This window comes from Salmo trutta, chromosome 7 (genome assembly GCF_901001165.1).
Source record: "Salmo trutta chromosome 7, fSalTru1.1, whole genome shotgun sequence".
NCBI classification, from domain to species: Eukaryota; Metazoa; Chordata; class Actinopteri; order Salmoniformes; family Salmonidae; genus Salmo; species Salmo trutta.
This window is the reverse complement of record NC_042963.1, coordinates 22324326-22348544: the sequence shown is the minus strand read 5'-3', so window position 1 is coordinate 22348544 and position 24219 is coordinate 22324326. Positions and strand designations below refer to the sequence as shown.

At 42.0% G+C, this 24219-nt stretch overlaps 1 protein-coding gene across 6 annotated transcripts in view; it reads right to left on the bottom strand.

Annotated features, from left to right (window-relative positions):
* The window catches only part of phf21ab (PHD finger protein 21Ab), a 70696-nt gene that overhangs the window by 13836 nt on the left and 32641 nt on the right, over positions 1–24219 (bottom strand). For 2 of the 6 annotated variants that reach the window (XM_029758388.1, XM_029758390.1), the window contains exons 7-15: positions 22188–22346; positions 19260–19517; positions 18763–18861; positions 10153–10467; positions 9923–10021; positions 7663–7714; positions 7473–7552; positions 4753–4813; positions 3950–3972 (exon numbers count right to left, since the gene is read on the bottom strand). In XM_029758388.1, coding sequence (XP_029614248.1) covers positions 3950–3972; positions 4753–4813; positions 7473–7552; positions 7663–7714; positions 9923–10021; positions 10153–10467; positions 18763–18861; positions 19260–19517; positions 22188–22346 — 1146 coding nt within the window. Of the gene's footprint in view, positions 1–3685; positions 3859–3949; positions 3973–4752; positions 4814–7472; positions 7553–7662; positions 7715–9922; positions 10022–10152; positions 10468–18762; positions 18862–19259; positions 19518–22187; positions 22347–24219 lie in introns of all 6 variants that reach the window. The other 4 variants (XM_029758389.1, XM_029758385.1, XM_029758386.1 and 1 more) reach the window with 3 other exon arrangements.

The window sequence follows — 24219 nt, the reverse complement described above, 5'->3', positions numbered from 1 at the left end:
TCAAAATGAGGCTCAGTAGTGAGTGTGTGGCCTCCACGTGCCTGTATGACCTCCCTACAACGCCTGGGCATGCTCCTGATGAGGTGGCGGATGGTCTCCTGAGGGATCTCCTCCCAGACCTGGACTAAAGCATCCGCCATCTCCTGGACAGTCTGTGGTGCAACGTGGCGTTGGTGGATGGAGCGAGACATGATGTCCCAGATGTGCTCAATTGGATTCAGGTCTGGGGAACGGGCGGGCCAGTCCATAGCATCAATGCCTTCCTCTTGCAGGAACTGCTGACACACTCCAGCCACATGAGGTCTAGCATTGTCTTGCATTAGGAGGAACCCAGGGCCAACCGCACCAGCATATGGTCTCACAAGGGGTCTGAGGATCTCATCTCGGTACCTAATGGCAGTCAGGCTACCTCTGGCGAGCACATGGAGGGCTGTGCGGCCCCCCAAAGAAATGCCACCCCACACCATGACTGACCCCACCGCCAAACCGGTCATGCTGGAGGATGTTGCATGCAGCAGAACGTTCTCCACGGCGTCTCCAGACTCTGTCACGTCTGTCACGTGCTCAGTGTGAACCTGCTTTCATCTGTGAAGAGCACAGGGCGCAAGTGGCGAATTTGCCAATCTTGGTGTTCTCTGGCAAATGCCAAACGTCCTGCACGGTGTTGGGCTGTAAGCACAACCCCCACCTGTGGACGTCGGGCCCTCATACCACCCTCATGGAGTCTTTCTGACCGTTTGAGCAGACACATGCACATTTGTGGCCTGCTGGAGGTCATTTTGCAGGACTCTGGCAGTGCTTCTCCTGCTCCTCCTTGCACAAAGGCAGAGGTAGCAGTCCTGCTGCTAGGTTGTTGCCCTCCTTCGGCCTCCTCCATGTCTCCTGATGTACTGGCCTGTCTCCTGGTAGCGCCTCCATGCTCTGGACACTACGCTGACAGACACAGCAAACCTTCTTGCCACAGCTCGCATTGATGTGCCATCCTGGATGAGCTCCACTACCTGAGCCACTTGTGTGGGTTGTAGACTCCGTCTCATGCTACCACTAGAGTGAAAGCACCGCCAGCATTCAAAAGTGACCAAAACATCAGCCAGGAAGCATAGGAACTGAGAAGTGGTCTGTGGTCCCCACCTGCAGAACCACTCCTTTATTGGGGGTGTCTTGCTAATTGCCTATAATTTCCACCTGTTGTCTATTCCATTTGCACAACAGCATGTGAATTGTATTGTCAATCAGTGTTGCTTCCTAAGTGGACAGTTTGATTTCACAGAAGTGTGATTGACTTGGAGTTACATTGTGTTGTTTAAGTGTTCCCTTTATTTTTTTGAGCAGTGTATATATATATTTTTGTAATTTTTTTTAATCATCATCATCATGATCATCATCATGATCATCATCATAATATCGGCAGATACACTCCATGGCCGAAAGTGTGTGGACACCTGCTTGTCAAATGTCTCATTCCAAAATTATGGGCATTATTAATATGGAGTTGGTCCCCCCTTTGCTGCTATAAACAGCCTTCATTCTTCTGGGAAGGCTTTCCATTAGATGTTGGAACATTGCTGCAGGGACTTCTCTTCAGCCATAAGATCATTAGTGAGGTCGGCACTGATGTATTTGGTTTTTTATTAGGATCCCCACTAGCTGTTGCAAAAGCAGCAGCTACTCTTCCTAGGGTGATTAGGCCTGGGTCGCAGTCGCCGTTCCAATTCATCCCAAAGCTGTTGAATTGAGGTCAAGGCTCTGTGCAGGCAAGTCCTTCCACACCCATCTCGACAAACCATTTCTGTATGGACCTCGCTTTGTGCATGGGGGATTGTCATTGTCATGATGAAACAGGAAAGGACCTTCCCCAAACAGTTGCCACAAAGTAGGAAGCACAGAAACGACTAATATGTAATTGTATGCTGTAGCGTTAAGATTTTCCTTCACTGGAACTAAAGGGCCTAGCCCGAACTATGAAACACAGCCCGAGACCAGTATTCCTCCACTAAACTTTACAGTTGACACTATGCATTCGGGCAGGTAGCGTTCTCCTAGCATCCGCCAAACCCAGATTAGTCCGTCGGACTACCAGATGGTGAAGCGTGCGTCATCACTCAGAGAATGCATTTCCACTGCTCCAGAATCCAATGGCGACGAGCTTTACACCACTCCAGCCGACGCTTGCCATTGCGCATTGTGATCTTATGGTTGTGTGCGGCTCGCTTGGCTATGGAAACCCATTTCATGAAGCAGTTTGGAACTCGGTAGTGAATGTAGCAACCGAGGACAGACGAGTTTTACACACTATGCGCTTCAGCACTCGACAGTCCCGTTCTGTGAGCTTCTGTGGCCTACCACATCGTGGCTGAGCCATTGTTGCTCCCAGACATTTCCACTTCCCAATAACAGCACAGTTGACCGGGGCAGCTCTAGCAGGGCAGAAATTTTACGAACTGATTTGTTGAAAAGGTGCCATCCTATGGTGCCACGTTGAAAGTCACGGAGCTCTTCAGTAAGGCCATTCTACTGTCAATGTTTGTCTATGGAGATTGCATGGCTGTGTGCGCGGTTTTATACACCTGTCAGCAACATGTGTGGCTGAAATAGCCAAATCCACTAATTTCAAGGGGTGTCCATATTCTTTTGTATAAATAGTGTATATCAGTTCTGTGAATATTTCCACTCTAAAATTGGATCCAAAAATCCCTAACAATTTGTATAACTTCATATACAAATATTTAAAGCATTTAATGAAAAAATGTACAACACGAATTACAATATAATGTAATATATACTGGCGGTCCCCAACTAACTCCACAGACCGGCTGTCCAAAGTCGAACCAATTTTGCCACAGTTGCACACAGGCTGGCTGAAGCTAATTGGCTAAAGTTGGCTAGCTTGCTAGCCAGCCTAGTTCCAGACAAGACCTGGTTAGATTGTTATAAATGATCTAGAACAGTGAGTGACTAACTGTGTACTGTTTTGGCAGAGTGAACGTACAAATGCTTCCCACACAAGAGACACCCACATCAAAGCACGTCGCCAAGACCCAAATCTCGTTCTCAGTCGCATTTCCTAATGAGAAAGATTGAAACTGAGGCTAAATAAGTTAATTAGCCACCCTATAAAAAGGGAACACTCAAGGAAGTCATGTGTGTAATTCCAACACTGAAATGGGTGAAGGCCATTCTAAAAGCCACTGTGCATACCATTCTGCATTTCTTATTTAAAAATATAGTTTAACCTATGTAATAAACTGCAGTATATTTTTAATGGCATTTAAAAAGAGGATCTAAACGAACTGATCCTACTTAAAACATAAAATGAGTAAATTATCAATTTGACAGACTATCAATTATTCCTCAGAGTAGGGGGAAAGAGGTACTGGGGGGGTACTAAATTTAAGGAGAGGGGTACTGTTCACTTTGTAATGCATAAAAACAATTAAATAATAGGATCAGGATCAGACAGTGGGGAGTAAATCAATAAACAAGTGTCTGTAGTTGTCTAGGTCTTTAGACGTGAAGGAACTGGGAGATTCGAACTCCACTTAAGTATTTGTGTGTGATGGGGAGGTTACAGCCTGTGGATAATACCACCGGTATAAAAAAGGGAGGGGCGACAGTAGGTAAGTAAGTGGGGATAGAGCCCCAGAAAGTCCAGGCTGCTGTTCTGGTCTCTCCAGCTGCTACTTACATCCCCAGAGCTGGGGCTGGGCAGGGGGAGAGAGTGGTGGGGGTGGACATGGAAGGGGAAGCTCCCCCCCGTGTTGGGCCGCTCTGGGACCAGGGAAGCAGTGAGACAGCTGGAGGGGGAGGTCGGGGTGTGGCTGCCCAGTTCCGGAACACTGCTGAATTTGGGTGGGCGACCTGGGTGAAATGAGACAGACGAAAAAAAAAAAAAAAAAAGATGGAGGTGGGAGGGAAACAAACAAACAAACAAACCGTCTGTCCAACATACCTTTGACAGGCGGTCCTCGTTGGCTAGCGTGAAAAAGGGGATGGTGTTGAGTTGAGGGTGGAGGAGGAGAAGCACAGAGCGGAGTTAGTGCACTAAGAGACAGAAGCTACATGCAAGTGGGGTTCAAAAGAAAAAGCAGAGCAAATACGTTGGCAGGGTGGAGGGAAGCTGACAGTTGAAGGGAGTGAGCGATCTCTCCCTATTCACTAGGACGTCTACAAATCAACCTCAAAAAGGGACAGTTCAAAGTGAATCACAGTTTGTCAGATGCTTTCATACAGCAAAACATGATGTGTAAGTGTATTTGGATGGTGCCCATCTTTCCCATTCATTTTGGGTTGAGGCCTACCGATTTCCTAGTGCTCGGATCAACAAATTGACTCCGCTCTAGTTGATGCATGGAAACATCTGACACTGTTACACTTTGAGCTGAACTATTATCACTCTAACCAAAACATTACATTTTTCACAAATGACAATTGGAAAAACTCAAGAAATTTCTACAGTTAGGGATAAAGAAAAGGCAGTCATAATGAAGTCTTCAAGGTCAGAATAGCAGTCTCTTAGTAAGTGTCCCTGCATGGGATTCGGGCCAGCAAGCAAAGAGGTGTCAGCAGAAAAGTTGTGTGTGAGACATTCAGAGCATTTCGTACCATTTACATTAAGAAGATTAAAACATACATGCATCAAATATAGGTCAGCTCAGTAATGTATACATCTATATGTCCCCTGGGCATTGGAACAGGTGTATGTGCAGGTGTTTACAGCCTCCAGTGTTGACAGCTTGTTGAGTGGCTACTGACCTCGCTTTCTGGTTCCCTGGTGGAGCGGAGTGTTTAGGTAGGTCACTGCACTCTTCTTCCTCTGCACGGCGTCAAAAGGAATACATATGTGGGAGAACAAATCTGGCTTTGATTTGACTGCAAAGTCCATGTTGCTCACTCAAAAGGACACCCATTTTCTTTTCATATGCTACACGGCGAGATTCTAACTCTGAGTCCATGCATTCAGGTATTCACATGAATTCAGATATTCACATGCAAGGAAAATGGTGCGTATTATGGTCGCATTTTAAAAAGTATGTGCACTGGCATTCAACCTAATAAGAAACACATTGTGTACAGGGTTGGGTAGTAATGGATTACATATAATGGAGATTACGTTATCCGATAACAGTTTCTGTATCCCAATTTGCCCATGCTAAAAATACAGATATTTCTGCACATGTGCAGGATATTGTTTTTTACGTAGCCGAGTGCCTACTCCATTGACTACGTAGCTGCTGTGCAGAGTGCTCCGCTGCCTCTCTCCCCTCCTTGGTTTCCTTTGTCTGGCCACTAGTGTAGCCTGCAAACTTCATGCTGTATACAAAACTGTTTGAACTACTGCAGTCCAAGCCTCAGTTAGCATAAGAACGATTATGTTTTATTTTTCTATTTACATGTTTTACACAAAAAACATTAAATCGACATGTTCGTACAAAATGTACGAATGTCAGTGTTGCAAATACTGCGCCCCCCGAGTGGCGCAGCAGTCTAAGGCACTGCATCTCAGAGCTAAAGGTGTCACTACAGACCCTGGTTCGATCCCGAGATGTATCACAACCGGCCGTGATTGGGAGTCCTATAGGGCTGCGCACAATTGGCCCAGCGTCGTCCGGGTTAGGGGAGGGTTATTGTTATTGTAAAATAAGAATTTGTTCATAACTGACTTGCCTAGTTAAATGAAGGTTAAATGAATACAAATAAAATCATAAGCACAACACAAACAGGCAGTCTAGCGACGTAATGTTCTTCTTAGCTGCCGACTTACATGCAGATATTTCCTCTCGCCACGATATCAACATATGGCATAACTATGGCACTGGGCAATTCAAAAACAAACTTGCCCATTCAAACTCTTTACCGGTCCGGATACATGCTCGGCTGCCTAGAACATTCGGCTGCCCAAAGGTGGAACGCAGCAAGACAGACACGCAGTCTAATTAGCGATTGAATGTTGTTTTTTTTAAATCATCATTGCCAATATTGCCTAAATTGCACAGGAGACAGACAGGCAGTCAAGTGAGGCAGACAGGCAGTCAAGTGGTGTTCTTTTCTCAGGAACTACGATATGGCAGAAACTATAAAGATTAGCCTACATCATCACACAAAACGCTGACTGTTTTGCTCAAAAGTGTAGGGACTGTGTCCTGCTGTGCAACTGCAATATCAGTTACGACAGGTTGTAGCCTTGATAATAGGTTGTAGCCTTGTTTTGGAATGTTCGTTCAAATCGCCGCAGGGTTTTTATTTCAGCTGTTCAGAAACATAGGCTACATCATCATGGTTCAGAAGGTGAGTAAATAGCGAAACTGGAAGGGAGGCGGAGTGTGAGCAGCAGCTTCAAATGTGTGTGTAAAATAACAGAATGTGATCCTGATCCTTAGCATTAAGAAAGAGGTCTCTGGAGGGGCTGGCGGGGGCATGGGTGAAAACTCTGTACCCGTAGCCTCACCTTATAAAGTAACTAATCGGCTTGGATTACTTTTTTTATTTTTTATAACAATCGGATTACAGTTACATTCTTAAAAAGAGTTGATTCGTCAGCATTGCTGTCATTTAGCACATATTCAACACTTCTCACATGCTCTCAAAGATTCTATGAGATTCGTTCTGCTGATCGCCCATCAAGGGTGGATGGCTTCTTTTGTATTCTTTTAAGGTGAGCGAATAGGCCTTTTCATTCAATTTATTACTGATATCAATTACACGGCTTAGCCTCCTATCAGTAACCTAAATATTGGGATATATCATTGAGAGTTAGCAATCTAGCTACTACTACCCTGGTGGTGAATTAGCCCTGGCTATTTGACACTAGTGCCCCATGTAGACAAATTAATCTCTATTGAACAAAAAAATGTGAAATTCTGGAACCCCATTTTGACAGTCAAATAAAACAACAAAAATCACGACAATCACACAAAAAAATCTGGAATCATGCCTTCCTGCTTGGACATGTTAGATTAAACAATTAATTTCTTAAAGCATATCATCTTAGTCTAGTACACTTCTTAATGAAGCATGTTGAATGACTTTAAAAGATGACTTGGCTATACATTTTGTCTATTGCGTGACCCTGCCACAAATCTTTGGTGCAACCCAATCATGGGCTGAAAACTTTAGTATGGAGTCCTGTGACAATGCTCTGACACAGAAATAACATGTGAATGATAGGACCTTTATAATCTCACACATCGCAATTTGGAAATACTCATTTTAGGCTAGTAAATAAAATAATGCTATAGTAGGTGCCCGTTTTTAAAACATCTGGGTGTTATAAGGTAAAGTAAATCAGATTACTTTATTCATTTTGAGTAATCCAAAGGAATACTTTAATGATTACTTTATTTTTCATGTAAATAAAAATCGATAACAGACTACATTTTTAAGTAATCCACCCAACATTGATTGTGTATCAGTTGTTGTAGTAATGTGTGGTTACACTATATATATTTTTTTGATAAGTAGAAGAACAGCCATACCTCGGGCTCAAACACAGCTCCACTGTACACCGGGTTCGCCGTTGTTCTTCGCTTACGCTCCTGCCTCCTGCTTTGAATTTCTATAAACAAAGAGCAGTATCTTAATACAAGCATTGCAGTATAAACTTCTAGGGAATGTAGGTGAATGTAGCAACTGGAATTTAATTCAGGCCTAACCGAAAGCACTTACCTTCCATATGGTCATGGGTGACAAGTCCGAGGGCAACCATGAAGGCAAGTTTCTGGGCGAAACAATGAAAGGGTATTAGGACGACCCCCTACAAAAATGGTGCCCTGTGAGGAGAATTCCCCCCCCCAAAAAAACAACACACCCTTGACAAATGACAAAGTGAAAACATATTTTAAAAATTCCTTGCCAATTTATAAACATAACTTATTTACATAAGTATTTAGACCCTTTGCTATGAGACTCGAAATTGAGCTCAGGTACATCCTGTTTCCATTGAGCATCCTTGAGATGTTTATACAACTTGATTGGAGTTCACCTGTGGCAAATTCACCTGTGGTAAGTCCACCTGTCTATATGAGGTCCCACAGTTGACAGTGCATGTCAGAGCAAAAACCAAGCCAAGCTCAGGACCGCAGACTGTCCAACAGGACAACAACCCTAAGCACACAGCCAAGACAAGGCAGAAGTGGCTTCAGAACAAGTCTCTGAATGTCCTGTTGTGGTCCAGCCAGAGCCCGGACTTGAACTCAATCGAACATCTCTGGAGAAACCTGGAAATGCCTGTGCAGCAACACTCCCCATCCAACCTGACAGAGCTTGAGAGGATCTGCAGAGAATAAATGGGAGAAACTCCCCAAATACAGTTGTCCAAGCTTTTTGCTTCATATCCAAGAAGACTCAAGGCTGTAATCGCTGCTTCAACAAAGTACTGAGTAAAGGGTCTGAATACTTATTTAAATGTGATATTTCATTTAAATAAATTAGAATAATTAGCAAAAATGTTTTTAAAAAAACAGTTTTTGCTTTGTCATTATGGGGTATTGTGTGTAGATTGACGAGGGGGAAAAAACGATTTAATCAATTTTAGAATAAGGTTGTAAACTCTCAAAATGTGGAAAAAGTCAAGTGGTCTGAATACTTTCCGAAGGCATTGTATAGCGTGCAATTATCTGTAAGGTCCCTCAGTTGAGTAGTGAACTTCAAACACAGATTCAACCACAAAGACCAATGCCTCGCAAAGGGCACCTATTGGTAGATTGTTAAAAATGGAATAAGCCTATCCCTTTGAGCATGGTGAAGTAATTAATTACACTTGGATAGTGACTGGATGTATCAATACACCTAGTCACTACAAAGATACAGGTGTTCTTCCCAACTCCGTTGCCAGAGAGGAAGGAAACCGCTCAGGGATTTCACAATGAGGCCAACGGTGATTTTTAAACCGTTAAAGTTGAATGACTGTGATAGGAGAACCCTGAGGATGGATCAACAACATTGTAGTTACACCACAATACTAACCTAACTGACAGAGTGAAAAGGAGGAAGCCTGTACAGAATACAAATATTCCAAAATATGCATCCTTTTTGCAATAAGGTACTAAAGTAAAACTTAGTACCTTATTGAAAGAAATGAACTTCATGTCCTGTACACAAACTATTATGTTAGGGGCAAATCGAACACAACATCACTGAGTACTACTCTTCATATTTTCAAGCATGGTGATGGCTGCATCATGTTATGGGTATGCTTGTTATCGGAAATGAATAGGGAGTTATTTTTATATTAAAAGGAAACGGAATAGAGCAAAGCAAAGGCAAAAATCGTAGAGGAAAACTTGGTTCAGAGAAATATTCACCTTTGACCAGGACAATAACCTAAAACACAAGGCCAAATATACACTGGAGTTGCTTACCAAGACGACATTGTATGTTCCTGAGTGGCCTAGCTTCAGTTGACTTAAATAGCAAGACTTGAAAATGGCTGTATAGAAATGATCAACAACCAACTTGACAGAGCTTGAAGAATTTTTAAATAATAATATCAACTGTAATCCCTGCCAAAGATGATTCTAACATGAATTGACTCAAGGAATACTTTTCTAATGAAGATAGTGTTTAATTTTTCATATAATTTTTAAAAAATGGTTATAATTTTTTTAACCTGTGTATTTTGGGTAGATCGTTGACCAAAAAAATAAAAAATGTACAAATCCATTTTAATCCCAGTTTGTAACAACAAAATGTGGAAAAACTCAAGGGGTGTGAATACTTTCTGAAGGCACTATCTATATTTTATTTGATATGTTTATACTGCATCTTTGGCAGAGCCGGCCTCATTACAGAATGTTATCTTTGAAGGATTGTCTAAAACTGAGGTTCTATCAGTGGGCTGATATTCCTCAAAATGTAAAAGTATGCATTTGTTATGCCGATTTGACCCCAAGTTTACAATGAAGCATTAGTGCCAACTCCAGTGTACCTGAGGATTGTCCTCTCTCTTCGGCCTGGGTGCTGGAGACAGAGGAGGGGTGCTGCTCGCCAACATTTTCTGCTCTAATCCCCTGTGAGCTTTAACAGCCTGGAAACATGTGAGAGGAAAACAAAGCTCTCAAATCACGAACCACCAAAGTAAGAGTTATGGGTGTAGAATGCCTTCAATTCTGAAAAGGAGACAAGTCGCTTTCTCCATCCCCTAACCATGGTACTGACCTTGGTGTCTGAGGCGAGGCTGCTGATCTGCAGTGTCTGCTTGGGGGTGGCGAGGCGTGCCGGGGCCGTGATAACTATGCCTGTCACAGTGCCTGTGTGCTGGCCACTTTTGGCGCCAGCGGAAGCACATGGCTGGCCGTTGACAATGCGCACCTGGTGGATGGGCCCGGCACTGGAGGTCAGCGAGGAGGAGCTCAACTTGGTGGTCAGCATCACCGGGCCCCGCTGGAGCAACTGGGGCGCCGCCATCATGGCCGGAGGGGGTGCCGGGGCGATTGGCACATTGTTATTGGGCGTGGCGGGCTTCGGCCGGACCTGAGACGGGAGGATAGGGGTCAAAGATTAGCCAATAAGGCATTAAGTGTCATTTTGGAGCTTAGGGGTCTTCATAAACGTGTGTAAAAGGGACTGACCAGGAAAAGGTAATGCCAACGTGGTGCTGAGATATCACTGACTGTAGATGGAGGCATACTACAGTCGCCCCTTAACTATGAACACTTAGGTAAGTAAGTCAGTTGGAAGTAAAAAAGTGACACCACAGATGTGAGCGGTCATTAATTTTTAAAAGGAACACAATCAAAACCAGCAAAAATACTGGTGACCTTGGTGGTTTTGCTAATGTTCCTTTTGCCTTTGCTGGTGTTCCTTATCCATATAAGCAGAAATATTTTGCAGGAGTCAACATGGCTTGTTAGAGTCGCCTTGTTATTTCCTAGGAGTTCAACACACCATAGCCCACCACGATTTAGTTTAACCCCCTGGTTGGATGGACTTACTGTGAGTCGCGCTGGACTGGAATGCCAAAAGCATGACTAAGAATGAGCCCACTGTTGAGGGATGCTGAGCTCCCAGTGGCATTACACACCTTAATAACAGGGCATTAAATCAAACGTTCACACCCAGGGTTAAAAACAGGTTATGGGCAATTCCACGATAAACGAGTGATACAGAGACTCAGATTTTTCACTTCAAGATGTCAAACAAAATCAATAATTGCAAATGTAATCCTTTAGACCTCAATAGTAATCTACAGCAACATCCTAGATTTAACATAAAACAAATCACATATTGCAAAACAGACATAGCTCAAAAACAAGTAACAAATGACAATTACAAGTTAACTTACACCAAACAAAAATAAACGCAACATGCAACAATTTCAAAGATTTTACTGAGTTACAGTTCATATAAGGAAATCAATCAATTTAAATGAATTCATTAGGCCCTAATCTATGGATTTCACATGACTGGGCTGTTGATTGTGGCCTGTGGAATGTTGTCCCATTCCCCTTCAATGGATGTGCAAAGTTGCTGAATATTGGGCAGGAACTAGAACCGGATGTTGTTCGCGTCGATCCAGAGCATCCCAAACATGCTCAATGGGTGACATGTCTGGTGAGAATGCAGACCATAGAAGAACTGGGACATTTTCAGCATCCAGAAATTGCGTACAGATCCTTGAAACATGGGGCCGTGCATTACCATGCTGAAACATGAGGGGATGGCGACGGATGAATAGCACGACAATGGGCCCTCAGGATCTCGACACGATATCTGTGGCATTGTGTTGTGTGACAAAACCACACATTTTAGAGTGATCATTTATTGTCCCCAGCACAAGCTGCGCCTGTCTAATGATCATGCTGTTCAATCAGCTTCTTGATATGCCACATGTCAGGTGGATGGATTATCTTGGCAAAGTAGAAATGCTCACTAACAGGGATGTAAACAAATATATGCACAACCTTTTAGAGAAATAAGCTTTTTGTGCGTATAGAACATTTATGGGATCTTTTATTTCAGCTCATGAAACATGGGACCAACACTTTACATGTTGCGTTTATATTTTTGTTCAGTGTAGTTTTAAAGAGCACAACCTCCTCTTTAATATGACACCACAGGAATAACACTAATTTTGTCTTCCATTGTGTAAAGACACTATCAAAAAAACAATAAAAACACAAAACTTGAGCATTCAAATTGTAATAAATTTGACTAAATTACTCACGCAAAATGTACCAAGTATAAAAAAATTACACTTAGAAATAGTATTTACACAAAATATTTCAAATGATCAAAAAATGTGGACGAGGACAATTCAGAATGTATTTCCAAATCCAAACAAAGTAGGCTATTTGACTGACAATGACTCTTAGTTATTTACATTGTTACAGAAGTATATCAAAATGTAGATAACCTCTCTCAATAAGATATAGTACCGATCAGGCCTGACACCAAATGTAGAAATAATAGCTTACTTTGACAACAATTCAGTTAATGCAACAACTTTTAGATGAAGATTAAGAGGAAAAAATCTAAACGCACCCACACAAAGTAGGCCATTGTATTGACAAAGATTCTTACTACTGTAACAATGTAAAAATGCAAACAACTATTCAGAGTATTTCAAAATGTAGATTACCCCTCTCAGTAAGATTTAGTAGAGACTAGGTCTGACAAAAAGTTGAAATAGTAGCCTACTTTGACAACAATTCAGTAAATTATATGTGGTGACGGACAGGTTGATGTTAAACACCAGATGTGGAGAGAAAAAAAAACCCAACCTGAATCCTACCACTTAAATACAACTCCAAAACCCCTTTCACAGTCACTTTAGGACCAGGCTGTGTAGCTCAAGGGTGAACAATGGTGGGACTTGGGGCAGGCGCACTCCATGGAAACATAGGCTCCCTTCTTGGGTATGCTCTCCCTCTGCTTGCTTCCTCCTCATCTCCCTCTGCATCCTTCTCTCCATGTTCCTCTCCCTCATAAACGATTGTATATTTATTTAGGATGTTGAAAGAAAAAGATCACAAAGATGACTGTGCAATTTAGCCAAACACGTTTAGAATATTACCTCATCTATTTCGATGGGCATAGTTAGATGTTTGTCTTTGTAGGGAGGGAGTGAGACGATCAAGTGACAGCATTATGAGCGAAGCACAATGTTGCCTCCAACTCGTTTTCTTGCCTGACAGACTAACTACAGAGTTTGCCAATGTTCGCTGATTAGTTACGAAGTTAGGACCGTTTCCAAATGAATTGAATAGGTAGAAAGAGGACAAAACAAGCAAGTTGTTAGCTGGCAATGGAAACAAATATCACTGCAACGCAATATCATATGAGCTCAACTGAGCGGGCATCTACCATAACGCGACAGCTAGGCTGTCAAATAACAGGAAAACGAGGCAATGTATATCCTATGAACATCTGTACCGAGCAAACTTGACAAACCTGGACATAAGCCCAACAGATAAACACTAATTACTTTCATCTCCATTTTGGTGGCTAGTTAGTTGGTTGTCTATATGACTAGCTAGTGCAAGTGACAGCTGAGTTTGGCGCTTCGCAAACGCAGACCAAATTTACCGCCACATACAACTTTTGTCTGACAAACTAGCTAGCTATAGCAAGAAGCTTGGGCCGTTTCCATATGAATTAAATTGGTAGAAATAGGACAAAACAGCCAACTAGTTAGCTGACTATATTAGAGGTCGATCGATTATGATTTTTTCAACACAGATACCGATTATTGGTAAACAAAAAAAAACGATACCGATTAATTTATATATATATATATATATATATATATTTGTAATAATGACAATTACAATACTGAATGAACACTTTTATTTTAACTTAATATAATACATAAATAAAATTTATTTAGTCTCAAATAAATAATGAAACATGTTCAACTTGGTTTAAATAATGCAAACACACAGTGTTGGAGAAGAAAATAAAAGTGCAATATGTGCCATGTAAAAAAGCTAACATTTAAGTTCCTTGGTCAGAACATAAGAACATATGAAAGCTGGTGGTTCCTTTTAACATGAGTCTTCAATATTCCCAGTTAAGAAGTTTTAGGTTGTAGTTATTATAGGAATTATAGGACTATTTCTCTCTATACCATTTGCATTTCATATACCTATACTGACTATTGGATGTTCTTATAGGCACTATAGTATTGCCAGCCTAATCTCGGAAGTTGATAGGCTTGAAGTCAAAGCGCTGTGCTTCAAGCATCGCGAAGAGCTGCTGGCAAACGCAGGAAAGTGCTGTTTGAATGAATGCTTACAAGCCTGCTGCTGCCTACTACCGCTCAGTCAGACTGCTCTATCAAATCAGACTTAATTATAATAAACACAGAAATACGAGTCTTAGGTCATTAATATGGTCAAATCCGGAAACTATCATTTAGAAAACAAAACGTTTATTCTTTCAGTGAAATACAGAACCCGTTCCGTATTTTATGGAACGGGTGGCAACCCTAAGTCTAAATATTGCTGTTACATTGCACAACCTTCAATATTAAGGCATAATTATGTACAATTCTGGCAAATTAATTACGGTCTTTGTTAGGAAGAAATGGTCTTCACATAGTTCGCAACGAGCCAGGCGGCCCAAACTGCTGCATATACCCTGACGCTAATGCGCTTTTGTTAAATCATCACCCGTTTGGCGAAGTAGGCTGTGATTTGATGACAAATTAACAGGCACCACATTGATTATATGCAACGCAGGACAAGCTAGTTAAACTAGTAATATCATCAACCATGTGTAGTTAACTAGTGATTGTTAAGATTGATTGTTTTTATATAAAGATAAGTTTAATGCTAGCTAGCAACTTACCTTGGCTCCTTGCTGCACTCGCGTAACAGGTGGTCAGCCTGCCACGCAGTCTCCTCGTGGATTGCAATGTAATCGGCCATAATCGGTGTCCAAAAATGCCGATTAATCAGTCGACCTCTAGACTATATCCAGCTAAACACTGCAAATATTTCCATGAGCGAGAGCAATCATTCAAGCTCCTGCTCCACCGTTGTGCTCATCATGACAGGATTTGCTAATCTGAGAGCTATTCCCCAAATTTCAAAGCATCAAACATCAACACCAAACATATCTGCTGTTTACTTATTTCACTCACCTCGACATCATCGCTTTCAAAATGCAAAGACGTGTCCGAATCCATATCACCAACCAACATAGATACAGCCTCTTTCACAGTGAAAAATCATGGCCGCTCGGCACAACTTTTAAAAGTCAAAATGACAGCATATTCAGTTTCTGGTTGATGACAACAGCCATGCGAATACGACAACAGGTTGTTAGCAACTACATTTTGCCATATTTGACACCAATTTTATTGATAGAAATACAAGACTGTTCCCAGCGGTTATAGTCACTTAAAGAAAGGCCGTTGACGGCCGCTATGGGTTTTAAAGGGTTAAACAAACCACGCAACTATGCACGACTATTAATTTAAAAAAATGTAAGAACAGTGCAGATGCAAAGTCTGGTAACAGAATGATGGCACAAACAGAACAAATTGTTATTCTGTTAAACTTTGCATCTGCACCAGGGTTTCTGTAAGCTGGCAATTGCCGGCTTTTGGCCAATAAAATGTTTTTATCGAAGCCGATATATTATAATTCGCAACAGATGTTAAAAAGAAACACTCCTACATTTCCACGCAGCAGGCCAGGTACTTCTATGCGTGCTCAGGCGCGCTCGCTACCTCAACATTATCATGACAGAGAAACCAGACACACTCATTGTTCACATGGAGCACTGCAAACAAAAGACAGGTTATGAAATAAACCAAAACTTGTTTCTCATAAGTGTAGCAGGTTGTGAACTCTGCAAACATTTCCACTCCAAGAATGAGACTGTAAATAATAGATGCATTAACAGATTTCTGTAACCAACTGACAGGGATTTACTACTGGTGACCTATGTAATGGAGAATTGCAGGCTTCCCCAAAAGGCATTGGCCTACGAGCTCTTGATTTGAAACAATCCACAGCAACAATTTAAAAAATAAGCTAATGATCCTCGATTCCTCTGTGGCTAAGTCATGCTTTCTGGTGAAATATTTGGAATCATTTTATGCATTTCTGTACAGACAGGGGTAATTATATCATTTTGGCCAATTTATTTCCATTTTCCGCTGCTATGCCATTTCTCTCCAGGTCTATTGGTTTTCATATCAACCTTCTTTCGTTGTCCAGAAGCACAATCCTAGTCATATTAGCAACCCATCATAGTTGTTGCATCTTTGTATTCCCCTCTTTCTAAGTTTCTAACAGATCTCTGTGACATATGGAACCGCTATCAGGTGTACTGTTTAGAATGGTATTTTCCTTGAAAATAACATTTTATTTGCTTCTTCGTTACATGAGCTGCATTTTCTGTTAACCTCTTCGCTATAGGGGGCAGTATTTTCACGGCCGGATGAAAAACGTACCCAAATTAAACGGCCTACTTCTCGGGCCCAGAGTAAAATATGTGCATATTATTAGTATATTTGGATAGAAAACACTCTGAAGTTTCTAAAACTGTTTGAATGGTGTCTGTGAGTATAACAGAACTCATATGGCAGGCAAAAAGCTGAGAACATTCCGAGCAGGAAGTGGCCCGTCAGAGAATCAAAAGAACTACAAATTCTCAATCAAAACTACAGTATCTGTGGGGTTACGTAGCACTTTCTAAGGCTTCCATTGGCTCTCTAAAGCCTTCAGAAAGCGGATTGAGGCGTCTCCTGTCTCTGGGCAGAGTATAGTAGCTCAGTTTCTCAGTGGTCTGCCTGGTGACAAAGAGATTGGATATGCGCATTCACGCGACCACGCTGTTTTTTATTTTCCTCTTTGAATGAATACACTATTGTCCGGTTGGAATATTATCGATATTTTACGAGAAAAATACCATAAAAATTGATTTTAAACAGCGTTTGACATGCTTCTAAGTACGGTAATGGAACATTTTGATTTTTTTTGTCTCCCTTTGGATAGTGACCTGAATGCAAGAACAAAACAGAGGTATTTGGACACAACTATGGATTATTTGGAACAAAAACAACATTTCTTGTGGAAGTAGCAGTCCTGGGAGTGCATTCTGACGAAGATCAGCAAAAGGTAATACCATTTTTCTAATACTAATTCTGAGTTTAGTGAGCCCCGAACTTGGCGGGTGTCTGAATAGCTCACCGTGATGGCTGAGCTATGTACTCAGAATATTGAAAAATGTGCTTTCGTCGAAAAGCTATTTTAAAATCTGACATAGCGATTGCATAAAGGAGTTCTGTATCTAGAATTCTTAAAATAATTATGTATTTTGTCAACGTTTATGATGAGTAATTTAGTAAATTCACCGGAAGTTTCGGTGGGAATACATTTTCTGAACATCACACGCCAATGTAAAAAGCTGTTTTTTTAATATAAATATGAACTTGATTGAACAAAACATGCATGTATTGTGTAACATAATGTCCTAGGAGTGTCATCTGATGAAGATCAAAGGTTAGTGCTTCATTTAGCTGCGTTTTGGGTTTTTGTGACATCTATGCTTGCTTGGAAAATGGCTGTGTGATTATTTTTGGCTATGTACTGTAACATAATCTAATGTTTTGCTTTCGCTGTTAAGCCTTTTTGAAATCGGACAATGTGGTTAGATTAACGAGAGTCTTATCTTTAAAATGGTGTAAAATAGTCATATGTTTGAAAAATTGAAATTATTGCATTTTTGAGGTTTTTGTATTTCGCGCCACGCTCTTCCATTGGATATTGGCGAGGCGTTCCGCTAGCGGAAGCCCTAGATGTAAGAAGTTAAGTTAAAATCTTCCCAAAAATGTTGTCCGGCACCACATTTTCCTAACGGAAACCCTGATCTGCACTGGTCTTCAGGTAAATGTGTTTGTCAAATGTTCTGTGGAAATTGTTAAAAGTATTTATTGTACATCAAGCTATCGAGTTGTATGGTTTGTTTAACTTAGCAATCATTGGTTTTTGTTTGACATACATTTTAAAAAAGTGAAACATTTGAGTCTCAGCATCACTCTGTTACCGTGGAATTACCCGTATCATACCAACAGCCAAAACGCAAAACATTCAGAAGCTGCTGGACAACAAGAGATTTCACCATAAAAACAAAGACACATAACAGCAGCAAAATAATGTATTAACACAGACAAATGCAACAACATAAGCACACATTCTGAAAGCAATAGAAGACAAGAGGAAAGGTTATGAAAAAAGCAACACAAGCAATAGCTTGGAGCCAAGACTGACTGCACTGTCCTTGTGTACACTGTCGCCCTCTAGTGACTGCTGAGTTAAAAGCTTACATTTCATGTGGCCACTCTCACATTGGATTGTATTGATGGCAGAGTGGAAGCGGCGAAGCGAGAGGTTTTAATCTGCCCAAAATCTGTCCACGATAATGTACATGTAATTTATTTAGCAGACGCTCTTATCCAGAGCGACTTACAGTAGTGAGTGCATATATTTTCATAGTAAAATAACCCCACACATTTTTGTATAGAGGTCAATGAGTGTCAAATTTGGTCAAACAAAAAATGTAATAGCTAATTTGCTAAAAAGCTTATTTGATCTAATATAAGTTCTGTAATGGTTAGGTTGTTACCAATGCACTGATATAGGTGGACACACATGGCATTCTCCTGCCTGCCACATGGCCTCCTCCCACCTGTCTTCCACATTTGAGGACATGTATTTCCATTGTTAGAGCGGTCACTTCACTATCTTGTCAATATAATAGAAAATCTTTGTTGGTGGGGATTAAGGTTAGGGGGCGGGTCTTATTGGGACGCACCTGTGGTTGAAAGGTAGGTCGAGGCGTCAGTCTAGGAGGAGGGACAAACTGAGGAACTTTGATTGGCTGTGCTGAGGTGGGGGTGGTGGTGGCCTGCACCTGAGACAAAACCACAGCAAATACTGTATTCTCTCTACCTGAGCTGCAGACAACAATTATATATCTAAACTCGTCGACTTCTGCAGGTAGTTTTACAGAGAGAAAGATGACTTTGTACCAAGCGCCACCACACACTACCTCCTCATTAAGAGACATGGTTTTCAATTTAAAAAAACTCAATTTTGACCATGCATATTTCCATACACATCTACAAAGGGAACACGTTCTACCCACTTTGCTCTAATATACTTTGTAAGGGACCAAAAAAAACAGATTGAATCTTTACTGCTTAATTTGAAAACACTTTGAGGTCCCCAAACTGCCACCAGTTATAATACAAGTGTTTGAAAGAGTTGAACTAGAAAGGATGACAATGATAGGAAGTGAATGACCCTTACCACAAGTGCATTCTTCGACACCAGTCGGACGGGCTCAAAACACTGATTGGTCAATTTGCTAGCCATCGCCATCTGAAGGTTCACTGGTGTGTTCTGGGAGTTGACGATACTAGGCTTGGAGGCATGGCTGATGGCAGCGACCATGGCGACGGTGGCAGGGCGCTGCGCCACAACAGAGGAAGGCATGGTGGGAGTGGCAGCTTTCAGCACTACAGGTAGAGTCTTAGTGGAGATGACTGGGGTGACTGTCAGCGTCTTCTGACAGAGAGGAGAGAAAGGAAAGGAAATAGTTGATTCATCGGAGCGCAGAGAAAAATAGAAGAGAGAGTAATGAGATTGGGTTGAAAAAGTGAGTGGAAAAGTGAGATTGCTTAAGCTAGATACAACAAATGTGAACTAATGTGAAGCCTGGGGACTCAATACTAGAGCTAACTTCAAACCATTCCCTGTAGGGAGTCCCCCTCCCTTTCTCCAATCCCCTACCTCACCCCCTCAACAGGAACCAGAGGAACAGGGCCTAGTCAGCAATTCTACCGGCCAAGTCGTTTCCCATTGCCATCAAGGCAGGCTTGAGCCAGAGGAGCGCCGCAGACATACGCAGCTCTGATTACATCAAACGCCACAGGAAACCTGCCAGCTGAGCACTTCCCATTGCGCTAAGAGCTAGAGATAAATCTACAGAGCGATGAATGACGTAGGTTTGAGGTTTTACAGCTGTGTACGTCTAGTGGGGATCGAGGTTTGCAAGGTCTGAGAACTAAAAAGTACTGCCGAAAAGAACTGGCATCGCTGAAGGACATCTCATAACGTAACTAATGTCAGTACAAGGAACAACCCAGAAAGTCAGACACTTTTGACCAGGGGCCTCTGATAGTGTTTCTTAGTGTGATTTAATTGTTTTAAGAAGCTCATACCAAGGATCATTTTGCTTTTCGATTTTCAAATTTTAAAAAGACCCTTGTGGTATCAAAAACAATTCCGAAAAATAATTGATGAAAATGTATTTTTTGGCCTTGCCAATATTAGCATTGAATAACAGATTCACTACACGGAACAGATAGTCCCCCCCCAAAAAAAAAATCTAAAGGAAGTGTGTTCTGAAGAGTCTGTCCTATAAGATCAGGAAACATTTGTAATTTTTTGGACATGTGTTTACCCCCTTATTATTTGGCACTAAACAGCCCAAGCTGGGTGAGGGGGGGAGGGTGTTTACTAAGCTATATGGAATTGTTTTAAAAAGGTCATACCAAGGATAATTTTTCCATTTGATTTAGAATTTTAAGACCCCTTGAAATATCAAAACAAATATAAAATGTATTTAAACCGTTTTTTAAATTTTATTTACACTAAACACTCCCATAAATTTTTTCATCTGGTACCCGGGGGACTTTCAGATGAGTCTTGAGGCCTGTGGGCGCCCTAGAGCAACATGTCCTGTCTCAGCCTCCAGTATTTATGCTGCAGTAGTTTATGTGTCGGGGGGCTAGGGTCAGTCTGTTACATCTGGAGTATTTCTCTTGTCTTATCCGGTGTCCTGTGTGAATTTAAACATGCTCTCTCTAATTCTCTCTTTCTCTCTTTCTTTCTTTCTTTCTTTCTCTCTGAGGACCTGAGCCCTAGGACCATGCCTCAGGACTACCTGGCATGATGACTCCTTGCTGTCCCCAGTCCACCTGGCCATGCTGCTGCTCCAGTTTCAACTGTTCTGCCTGCGGCTATGGAACCCTGACCTGTTCACCGGACGTGCTTGTTGCACCCTCGACAACTACTAGGATTATTATTATTTGACCATGCTGGTCATTTATGAACATTTTAACATCTTGACCATGTTCTGTTATAATATCCACCCGGCACAGCCAGAAGAGGACTGGCCACCCCTCATAGCCTGGTTCCTCTCTAGGTTTCTTCCTAGGTTTTTGGCCTTTCTAGGGAGTTTTTCCTAGGGAGTTTTTCCTAGCCACCGTGCTTCTTTCACATGCATTGCTTGCTGTTTGGGGTTTTAGGCTGGGTTTCTGTACAGCACTTTGAGATATCAGCTGATGTACGAAGGGCGTTATAAATACATTTGGTTTGAAATTTGATGTACGCGCTCGTGCGTGTCTCATCTTTCCATAGAGGGGTCATACTTAATTTTATAGACCAAACCGTTCGGACACTACAAACGATTATGTGAGAAGACCGATTTTCGGGATGTCTCATGGTCTGACAAACACTGCTCTAGCTCGGTCACCTTTCACCACAAACAGGGAAGTTTTACATAGGTGGATGCGGTGGATTGAGATTACATCCAATGTAAAAAAAAAAAAAAAAAAAAGAGATCTCTAGTTTAAGATGACAGATTTTTTATGGGGATTATTTTATTATGCCAATTAGATTTCAGCGCGGACATCGACCTTAGTCGATTAACCATCTGAACAATAACTAAGTGAAAATGTGTTTGGAGTTACCTTTCTAGAAAACAGGCTGTTAGAGATTACACTTCCTCTTCCAATTATAATGTGGGAGGTCAAAATCTATTCATTTACCAAATCTATTCATTTTAAAATGTTCATTACTTCTCCTTGCCATTATCATTGACCTGATGATATGACAATTTTTTGCTAACATATGATGGGGCTCCCTGGGTCGCCATTTTGCCTGGGAAGGGGTCGCAGGGCAAGAAGTGGTTGAAGACCCCTGCTCTATAGTAGTACAAGTTTGTGAACACTGACAAGTTTGAGGCTAGGGTAGGCTAGGCTTGCAAAATTCCACAAACATGACCAAAAATTCTACATCTCTCCATTGCAACGTTCCACCAACTGGGATTTATGATAACCTAGGGAATTTCGCAAACCTTGTGTAGGCTACTGCAAAGTTACAACGCGCCTTTGTGCAACATAACAAGCAGTTGAGTAGAGGTCGACAGTGTCTGTGGACTTGTGTGGCTACCTGCTGCAGGGCCTGGGTGTGTGTGGTCTGCTGTAGGGCCTGCAGAGTAGTGGAGGAGGGGATCTGGAGGACATGTTTGTCTGTAGCCAACACCTGAACCTTCACCTCGGGCTCCTGTTTCACCAGCAGGTCCTTCCTCAGCTGCTCCACCACCTTTTTCTGGAGAACAGAAGGGAGAAGGGGAAAGAGAGAATAGAGGGGGAGGGAAAGAGGGGTGTACGGGATGGGGAAAGCAGAGGGAAGGGGTGTAGCGGATAGGGAGAGAAGTGTGTCAAGAAGTCGCAGCACAAAATGCTCGGTAACCTCCTTTTTAGCCATGACCCCACCACTCACTCAACATTTGAGTAACTAAACAAGACTCATTAACATTTGCAAACAATTGGATGTCAAATCAAAATCACTGTACATTTAGAACTTTCTTTAGTTTTACGTTGACAAAAGTTGGTTAATTCACGTTGAGAATACCAAAAAGTGATGATGGTTCCTCGGCTTCTAGATCAAACAGACTGCCATGACTTAAATTCGAGGAGACTCTGACCTTTCGCCTTGGTATCAACTGCAGCTCTCACAAGAGTAAAAGAGCAAATTAGCATCCACGACACTGCCAAGTCACTTCAATGGCTAATTCTGCTACAATGAAGACACAAAATGCTCTTCTGGACAGGGAATTAATTAGACCTGCTCTGAGGAAGGGTAGAGACTGGGGAGCAAGCAAGTATTAAATAAGTACTGTTGCAGTGCACATTCATTATTTTTGGTAAATATTTACCCATGGAACCTGACTTAGGCCATTGGATATGCATTTACAGAGGAAAACCAAGACGTGCGCTGGTCTGAAGCAAGCAAATGCACCGTCTCCTGTTCTTGGGGGAAAAATTGTACTTCCAACTGCTTCTCTTTGCTCATTATATTATCTGCTGTCTGCATAGAGCTTTTGCTCTTTTTTTCTGCATTGGAGGGTTTCGCTTGAAGAAAGAAAAGTGGGATGCGCCTAAAGTGGTTTTGCAGAGCCAATCTAACAAAACGTGCTACAAACAAGAGATTCAGCAAATCCCTTTGCTGCCTTTCATGCTTCAGGCTGTTGGCAGTTTTTTTCCGGAGAGACATGGCTTGGTGTTCTTGCCAAGAAGCCAATTTCTATGTTAATCAAGAGTCCTTTAAACAGCAGCCGAGGGGGGGAAAAAAAGAGGACGATTTACTGCGTGTTTGTCCTTTTATGGGACCTGGCAGGGGGTAGCCTTAAATACGTTAATCAAATAGGGTTATAAACCAAGTCTGACATCCATAGTTGGCCCTATTACCTCAACAGCAAACAAGACAGCCGTTGTAGGAGAATCTGGGGAAAAAGCATCTTTATGGTCGGTATAAATAGCCTACTAGCCCATCAAAGGGCAACCCTCAAAGATGCGATTGAAACGGGCTCGTCCTGTGGACACTTGAGAGCTACACTTGAGCTCTTAGTAACCTTTGTTAGACCCCTCCATTGGAGGGAGCCAGCCAGGAGGGCTCAGCTGGAGGCAGAGGGAGGGAAGTTCTTATATCCCCCTGAGAAGCAGGGGGGGGGGGACTACTAAAACAAACACCACATGGTCCATACAGCACATAGACCTACGATAGTGTGGCTTCTTCAGACATTGCCAATTCAGAGGCTGCCTTTCTGTTTGCCGGCGATTTTAAATTTGGCATCACTAAGACAAGTTCCAACAACACGTCTCCAATGCCACTAAGGGCGATAAAGTCCTAAAGCACTGCGATTCTACCCACAACCAAGCATACAATGCCCTCCCTCGTTCGCCATTCGGCAAATCAGATCATGGCTCTGTACTCTTGCTTCCTGTTTACAAGCAGATGCTGAAACAGGAAGTATACACGATTCACTCCATTGAGAAATGGTCACCAGAATCAAAGGTTATGCTACAGGACCGCTTTGCTAGTGCTAATTGAAATATGCTTAGAGACTCCGCCGATAACATTGACAAGCTAACCACACAGAGCTATCGTAGACAACCCTGAGGCTACGGCCGAGGACAGG